Raw genomic sequence first — 9,154 nt, 5'->3', positions numbered from 1 at the left:
TAGACGGTAGATAGCTCTTGGGCTGGGAATGAAGTGACATGAGTTTGAGCTCCCTAGCTGCTTGCTCTGAAACTGCAGGGGCGTTAGTTGAAAAATGTTTAAAGGCGGATAACTCAAGAACCGATTGATGGATCGTCGTGATTTTTGGCATGTAGGTAGCTGAAGTTATGCTTGACATAATAATATTACAATTATGCAAATATTAATTTAATTTTTGCAGGTATTTTCAGCTGGGGGTGCTGACAAAAATCGCTTTTATTAAGCTTGTATTTTATGCTGGGTACAGCTCTAGAAGTGATGCTATGTTTTTGTGGTGTACGGAGGGGTTAGAGGTCATTCCGGCCACCATTTTATTGATACGATGAGTTTCTGCCGATAGAAAAGGGTTGACCTGGGCTTTACCCATGTAATCTTTCATCTTGTATTTACATTGTAATAAAGATAATTCTAAACCCTACATTTTGGGCTAAATTGACAATTTGAAGGTCAAGCTACCCTGTCAGTGTGCTGAACACTCAAGAAAGTGATTTTTGACACCTCATTACTTAGATGTTTAGCATATTTACTATGGGAGCCTGAAACAGTGGTCTATCCCTTCAGAGAACCGTAAAGTATTACAGCTTGAGAGGCTGCATCTCGATTGCGTCTCTCCTGATATTGGTGTGCTTTGTAGTAGGTGTAGGAGAGGGTTTTTTGGCCCTTGCATCTGTCTCTGCTCGTCTCTTTGAATCCCGATTATCGAGGTTCTTTCGAATGTTGGAATTGAAGAAGCCATAGACAATGGGATTGACGCAGCTGTTGGAGTAGGCGAGCCAATGGCCAATCGGATAGATGTAATGACTTATGATGGTCTGTTGCCACAGAGACAGATTGGCGAATTCGCCAAGCATCCAGCATGTGTACAGGGGTAGCCATGACAGAGCGAACAACACTACTACCGTGATCAACATCTTCAGGACCCTGACACGTTTACGTGAGACAGCGAACTGGGTGGGGCGCTGACCAGTCTGAGAGGCAGACGTGGTGGACAGTTTGAACATCACACGGCAATAGAAGTATGAAATGACCAACAGGGGGAGGACATACACAAGTGAGAACAGGGAGGCGGTGTACACTTGCTTGTAGGTTGTGTCGGGCCAGATCTCAATGCACGCCAAGACTGAGACTTCGGCACTTGGGCCGAGCGTGACAACCTTCAGGACGAAGACCTGTGGGATCATGATGGCGACACCGCTCACCCAGATACCGGCCACGATCTGAGTCATTCTCCGCAGGGTCATCCGCTCTTTCATCGGGAACACGATCGCCTTGTACCTGTGTAGAAATAGAAAAAACAGGAAGCGGTTTGTAAAATACTGGCCTGAAATACTGGCACGCTGTCTTTAAAACGGGTTTAATTACAAGAAAGTTTATTGCAAATACTTGCCCGAGGGCTAATTGCAGTTACAAACAACATAAGAAAGAAAATACAATGGTGTGTGAGACTATATCTACTTCTAGCATTATACTATATTCTACAACATACATGGTACTAGTTTTACTGGGTTAGACTTCTAATTTTTAGGCAATGGACCTATACCATTATTACGTCACAGTTTGTTTACCGCAATGAATGCCGGTCAGTTGACGTACAAGGGTGCGTAGCACAGTGTGTGTTTGTGTAGCGTTAGCCTAATATAAGGCTTTTAATACAGTACTACTTTTGTCTAATATCACAACTAAATCACCCATTACGGCAAGTAATGCTGTGTCAACACAACTAGACGCAGCAAAAATCAGACATACCTTACTTTGAAAACTTTGAAATGATCTTTATTCTTTAACTGACCGTTCTAGAATGTTCTTTAGAACAGGTAAACAAACTGTGACGTAATAATGGTATAGGTCCATTGAAGACGAATTTACCCGCTTCTTCTATAATATGGTTGGTTCAGAAAAAGTGGTTCAGAAAAATCACAAAGGCTCGTTAAGCAAATATTGGACCATGGTATCGCATAACGTGGCGAATGCACCGTGCACAGAATTCTAAGTACTAGGTGTTCTACATTCAAGTAAAAAAGCCCGTTGCCATAGACTCGCAGCTGCAGTGTAACGGTTTTCCATAAAACGTGATTACAAGCAACATGTATACTGTTACAAATAAATAATATGATTAGCTCTCCTTGCTTTGAAATCCCATGTATAACTTTATATAATAGCCACCATCAAAACGTTGTTACATCAGCTACTATAGTTAGTATATTACATTTCATATAAATTTGTGACTTCTAAAACAGATAATAACATTAGGTTTTGCATACAGGTACCCCTGCTTATATTCAATCTCTTATGGTTATAAATATGTATCAATGTAATTATGGCTTTTTAAATATTACTCGAAGACCATAAAGTTAGGCTCATTTGTCTGGTATTTGAATGCCTTGGTGCAGGTGGCACATTTGAACCGTGCAAATCGTGGGCGTACATAATGTGTGAAAGGGGGTCAATGCCAGACTTCGTCAGTAGAACTGATGTAGGTGATTTTCATGGTGTTGGTTTTGGAGTATTAATCATCATTTAGAAATATTTTTTCGTAATACTCTATAAATATGAATCTGTGCTTATATTATTTGGTAATGATGCGGTAAATTGGAGCACATTAGTATACATCATTCAGCTGACATTATGTTGACTTCACACACAGTCAGCGTTTAGAATAAATGTGTTCATCCACATGCAGTTTGTTTTTAATTAGTCTCTAGTGATTGGAAATAATAGCATTCTAGCTGACCTTTAGGCCTTTAAACCTGTACCTTTACTGATGTGACCCACATGATTTGATAAAGCATTTTTGCCAACCATATTAACATACAGTATTTGATTGGAAGTGTGCCATTGCGCGAATAGGCTGGACTATTATTATCTTCGCCAAGAATTGACGAAGTTTATGTTTTCCTGGCCGTGTGTCTGTCTGTGTGTCTGTCAACAGCATAACTCAAGAAAGGTTAGATGGATTATCTTGTTTAGAATATACTTTTTATCCATACATTCAAATGCATTTCTGCTGGGAACCCTCTGATTTCACATGATGACGCATTCAACTAATTAATTGACCTATATTACTTAAGATATCGCTGGCTTAGCAACATGGATAATTTATAAGCATGGAGAGGTTCAGTAGCTACCTGTCGAAGGCGATGGCCGTCATTGTGAAGACTGATGCAGCCACGGACACACCCTGGATCATCGGGTTCACTCGGCACATGACGTCACCAAACTGGTAACCTGGAACAATCAATCAATCAATCAATCAATAATATTACTCAACAACTGTAGCTGGTACAGTGTATGGCAAAGAAACAACAATGGTACATACACAAACTAATACTAAAATATGATTCTAACGAGCTAATCTATTGTGTTTTCTTAGGAAGAGTATTATTACATTCTGTAATTCAGGGAATATATCAGCTATTTACTTTTAGCTTTTGTAGTGATTCAAATATGAATTTTCCAACGTACACTGATAACTGAGTAGGACATGAAAGGAGCATATTAAAGATATCTGATTTTGAGTGAGGTACCGTAACATTAGTTTTGGAAGCTATGGATTGTATCAAATTTTGTCTGTTTTCTTCATATGTTGGACATGACATCATAAAGTGGAATTCGTCTTCAATACCCTCCTTGCATGTCGGACACAATCTCTGATCGGCTGGTGGCATACTTTAAACACGTGTTTCAGTTGATCCAGGCAAAATCAATCAACTATGTCATGTTCGAAAAAGTGAATTCCAAGTTTATTTATCATGTACTTTGTGTATTTTCTATGATCATATTTGAACTCAATTCATGTGTGAGTCGATTAGAACATAGGCGACAAGAAGATCTGTGATAAGCGAATATGATTAGTAGTCCCCCTCAGCGTTTTCTAGATAGTGATGTATATGACTGGTTTATTGATGTCAATGTAAAACAGTTTTGCAGAACTCAGGGGTTCTGAATTGCACTGTTGCTCACAATTACAAAGATTAAGACTAAAGACGTAGCCCATTAAAAGGTTTAAAAGAAGAAAAAAATCTATTACAACATTCACATATGATAAAATCTATTAATTTAGTAGAGTTATAAGTGTTAATAAGTTTGCATTGCTTAATAAAATACTTATTAAGATTACGAATTCGTAGGTAAAACACTGGTCATAAAGACGGTTACTAAACAAAACGTGTTATTAAAGCATGACAGTTAATTACCCCTCAATGACTGCAAGGTCGTTTACCGTGTACGCTCGATTACTTATTTAGTAGGCTAACAATATATGGGATGGAGCTGTTGCGGTAGCGCTGAGTCTTTGCAATCGGATACAGTTCAGTTAAGTTGGTGATGACGATAATCTCATAGTGTCGTGGTACAAAGCTGGGAGTTTTAAGTATTCTGTGCCTGCACAACTTGCGCCGCATGTATATACATGTTTATCATTGGTTGGGCTGTGGAAGAATAGGGATAGACTTCATCTTTCAATACCGTATCCACCCCACAGTGGATAACAACACATTGCCCCTAGACGCCCCTATACCGGGTAATTCGATACCTACAAATCGCAGTAATTCCAAGGTCAGTATCCATAAACTTCCTGTAATGCCTTCAGCTTTTCATGCTAATGAACGTTGTTACGGGCCTGTGGTGATAAGTGTTAGATAACCTGCGTCATAATTGAGGGTTATTTGTTATTTTCTGTAGACAGCTGTAAAAATCAATCTGAAGGTTGTCCCGTAAAGGTCACCAACAGTGCGTGCCGCGAGCAATTTTGTGTGAATTGAGGTAATTTGTTATTCCTGATTCTTCACTTAAGTGTGGTACAGCGTTTCCTGTGTCAGATACACGTGACAGTTATATAATTATTACCGATGCCATAGTTACAGAAAAATATAAGTTAGAATTCAACGAGCATGTTTCCCTCAAAATAATGGAAGACAAAGCTAACGCAATGATATTATGAATTCAAACATATTCCAAAACATGATGCAGCAAATCTTCATTTCCAAGAAATCTTGTAATTTCACAACAATCTATAACATGTAGTCTGTTGATACCGTTATCCAAATGCTAAGACATGTTGCATACGCCTAAAATGCTGAAAAACATAAAGTCTATACACCGTGTCTAGTCTTTACTACACTACAAAATAGAATCAAGAAGAGATTAAAATCTGCTTCCGGAATTTAGGCCACAGCAAATCAATCTTATGGATGACGAAAAAAACGAAAAAAGAAGGTTACTACATTTTAACATTTTGACTCAATCATTTTACAAATGGTTTTGATTCATTGGGAACATCACATATACACAGCCAACATCACATATCAATGCATCAAAGTAAGAAACAAAATATTAAATCAGAGCCTTTTCTTGTCTCCTCTCTTTATAGTTATCTGCCATCCACCTTCCGGCATGGCAGCAGGCCTATTTTCGGCATCGTGACCACTGTCAGAAGGCAACAAAATTTCGTGGTTTTTTTTTCCACAATCATGGCGAAAATTAATGCGCGCGCTGATGTCATCCATAAAAATTACTTGCTGTGGCCTTAGTGTCATTTCAACACAACCGTACGTGTGTCCCAGATATGGTGAACCGGTATTTTCAATCATCTTGACAGTTACACAGATTAAACTTGTGAGAGGGGCGTTGTAACAAGTACAGAAGTAGCAAAATTGATTCCTTCTCTCAGCCTCAACGTTACAGGTCTTCACAACGTAGTTCAAGTTAGCATTTCTTTTGTTAATGGTTTTTAATGGTTTTTATTGTCCAAACAGTACCCGTGCAGTTGCAGCCTTTATACGGCTGAATTGATGCAGGGTATCACATAATAATCAATATAAATCACAACAATCAAATAATGATACATATTTGTTCCGCAAATTTTTGTGGAACTGTCGCAAGGGTCTGTGCGGCTGCCATTCGGCGCCACAAGGTCACCTCTATACGGCTTCTCCAACCGGAGTTAGGTACCCATTCACACCTGGGTGGAGTGAGGAAATTCGTGGTAAGTGCCTTTCCCAAGGGCACAGCGTCAGGGCGCATGTTCAGACATGTTCCGGGTACGACCCGGAATCGAACCCGGGTCTCCCCGCTTCATAGTCGAATGCTCTAACCACTACACCACCCGACGCCACTAGATACTCACACGTAATAAGCATTCTTGTTTAAATTGGTAGCCTGATAATCCGGTAATGCAGTGTCGCAGTGATCTATTTGCTTTGCTACAAACACTAACTAATTGTACCAGGTGCAATAGTGGTTGTTCCGCTTCATTACCACTAACTGCCTTTAAGTCCAGGATATATATATAAGCTACACAGTCTTGCTTTGAACAAAAGGTATGCCTGCACACATTATACTGTTTTCAACGTTGAAATACTGTGTTGAAAATCTTACCTGTCAGTATGTGCTCGACAAGCGTGAAAGGCATACAGAACACGGCCACGAGCAGATCACTGACGGCCAAGTTCAGGATGAAGTAATTCGTCACAGTCCTGTGTAGGTACAAGCAAACAAAAGGAACCTATTATATATAGTAAGCCTGGTCATTTGGTTTAACGATTATCACCTATGTTGAAAAGTGCGACTGAATGCACTTAGATTGCACGCATTTTTCTACATGGGGTATTCATAGCTGGAGATCATTAAACTACCTGTGCACGAGAGATTATGTAAATATTGTACAATGAATGCAGTGGAAAATGAAATACATTTTGTTAGTCAGTGTCCTCACTATGAGACCGAAAGAAACAGATTATTTCAGACAGTTATAACAATTTCTCCATCATTTCGTCATTTAGAAGATCACCAAAAAACTGCATTTCTACTAAGATCACAAAACCCACTAATTATGCAGAATGTGGGACTATTCATTATCCACTGCCTTCAAAGAAGAAGTCGAAGTACGAGGATCATTGAATTCCATGAGGAAAGTGAATTTTTCTAAAAATCTAAAACTAGGGAAATAATCTTGTATACAATTGAAGAGAATCTTTCTTTCATTATTATATAGAGTACAGTCGACAATAAAATGACTCTCGTCTTCAATCTCATTTAGGTTACAGTAATGACAAATTCTTTGTTGCAGAGGAATGTGGTTGTGTCTACCCTTTTCAACAATAAGTTTGTGTGAGCTAATCCGAAGTCTTGTAGTGGCTATTCTGTGTGGTGATGACCGGACAGTACTGACCTGAGCCTGGGGGTTTTGATGACCACCACGCAGACGATGATGTTTCCGGCCACGCACAGTCCGAACACCAGGACGTAGGCCAGGATGATGAGCGTCATGACGCCAGCTCCGTGCTTGTACTTCGCGATGAACGGGTTCAGAAGGGTGTCGTTCCCGTCAGTTCCGTTGGTGCTGTCGTTGAAGATGTCCATGTTGGATCTGTATGTGAAATACATGTAATAACATCTTAATTAAGAGAGCAGGACTCCCTTTTCCCATTGTCGTCTGTATCTGTATGGCTGGTAAAATCAACCTTCAGCGTAACACACCAGCTTCACAGGCACGCGGTGCGGCGGCAGCTAGCTCCATTACACCTAACGACTTGTTACACCTAACCTAACTCTACGAACTGTTTAAAGCTATATAGCGATAATTCCCACACTGTACACCACTGGTGGCAGCTAGGTCCACACGACGATTATCGTAGTTCTGGCCAAATTACTTTTTGAACACCTCAATCCTTGGTTGATAATTCTTGTAGTTGAAGTTATTTCTTTTCTTTTCTGGGTTGATATTATCGTCTGTTGTCACCGGGCTGCAAAACAGTAATACATTCACAGCCAGTACGGTTAAATAACAGAAACCTACACCCCTCCTCACAGAACTAATGAAGTATAGGGAAAGCGGAGTTCTTCTTTTAACACCACGTTTGTAAAAGAAGTAAAAAACAACAAATTCAGAAACTTATTTTCCTTTTCATTCACACGTGTACCTGTACCATTCTTGTTTTTCGCAGCTAGCTTTCGGGTAAGACTGACCGCAATGCATTCAACAAGAGTTCCAATCATCTTAATAATTCAGAACTACTTAGACATGGGTCTTTTATCATGAACTCATTCTGAGGAAAAAAACGGCAGGGAGACTATACCTACGGGATATATTGGTGAACTCATTCCAGAAGCTATTCTAGGGAATAAGGTGAACCCGCTCACATCCAGGCACGAACTAATTATGTACCTAGCAGTTTGCGGTAGATTAATTTTCGATGTTAATAGATTTGAAACAACAATTATGTAGAGCTACGACTAGATCTCTGACAAAGATTCTTTGAAGTCCAATCACTTGCTCGTCAAATGCCCCAGACACGCGACAGAGAGCAAGTAGTTTACTAGACACCAAGGCGCCTACATATCCAGACGTTTGTTTGTACTCGTTAGGCCAGACTTAATTCTATGGATGACATCCACGCGCGCATGGATTTTCACCTGTTCTCAAAAAAAAAAAAAGATCCGAGACTCTGCAGTAGCCCTTGGTAGTCCATGGTAATTGGCGACAATAGGGAGCCGGGGGTAACTCTGGAGGATGGCACCCAGGCAACCGAAGCTCCACAACTCAAGAACTCAGTACATATGTATAGTGCCGATTCATACAGTGTCATTAAGCATGTGCCGGTTAGTCCGATACGTCGCTATGTACTGCCGCAAATTCACAATCACCAGCTTTGTTTTCCTGTGGTTTAGCAGCATCTTTATTTTTGGCCAAAAATTTTTTTGTTCGCCCGCGCGCACTAGTTTGGGGGTCTTAAGAGGATGTCATCCATAAAATTATGACGGTGTGGCCTTAATTGCCGTAAGGCGCAAAACACCAGTTTTGTACAGTAAGTACATATAAGGATATGTATATAAGGTTTGATCCACATACACTGGGAAGAAACCCTACTGTTTTCGATAAGGTCTTCAACATAATAGATGTCAGTGGCTCTCCCCAAACACGGGACCTATGTATCCGAGAGGACGCCCTTGATCGGAGCTAGGTTCTCATTTCCGAGTGAGTGAGTACGTTTTGAATTCCCAAGAAGGATGGGGCCTTCTAGGGTTTTCGATGGTTCACCTTAGACTGCACGTGTAGCTTTAAACCCTGTAGAATTAGTGTCTTCCTCCCCACCATCGGCCATTCTCTGGCCGCAAA

General features: G+C 40.2%; 1 protein-coding gene across 1 annotated transcript; it reads right to left on the bottom strand.

Annotated features, from left to right (window-relative positions):
• Nucleotides 1–614: 614 nt before the first annotated feature.
• Nucleotides 615–7,398, bottom strand: LOC109473980 (neuropeptide FF receptor 2-like). Its single transcript, XM_019774176.1, has 4 exons — nucleotides 7,208–7,398; nucleotides 6,415–6,512; nucleotides 3,165–3,264; nucleotides 615–1,314 (listed from the first exon to the last, which is right to left on the bottom strand). The coding sequence occupies exons 1-4, from the start codon at nucleotides 7,396–7,398 to the stop codon at nucleotides 615–617; spliced, it is 1,089 nt and encodes a 362-aa protein (XP_019629735.1).
• Between the last annotated feature and the right edge of the window lie 1,756 nt (nucleotides 7,399–9,154).

This window comes from Branchiostoma belcheri, unplaced genomic scaffold (assembly GCF_001625305.1).
Source record: "Branchiostoma belcheri isolate BF01 breed outbred unplaced genomic scaffold, Haploidv18h27 scaffold101, whole genome shotgun sequence".
NCBI lineage: Eukaryota > Metazoa > Chordata > Leptocardii > Amphioxiformes > Branchiostomatidae > Branchiostoma > Branchiostoma belcheri.
Note: the sequence above shows the minus strand (reverse complement) of the source record. Positions and strands in the feature narration are given on the sequence as shown.

Bases quoted from the DNA above. Each gene is read 5' to 3' on its own strand.
- LOC109473980 (XM_019774176.1), bottom strand. From the start codon at position 7,398: ATGGACATCTTCAACGACAGCACCAACGGAACTGACGGGAACGACACC. The intron at 6,513-7,207 runs GTCAGTACTGTC...GTACCTACACAG, and splicing joins ATCAAAACCCCCAGGCTCAG to GACTGTGACGAATTACTTCA. The intron at 1,315-3,164 runs GTAGCTACTGAA...ATTTCTACACAG, and splicing joins ACGGCCATCGCCTTCGACAG to GTACAAGGCGATCGTGTTCC.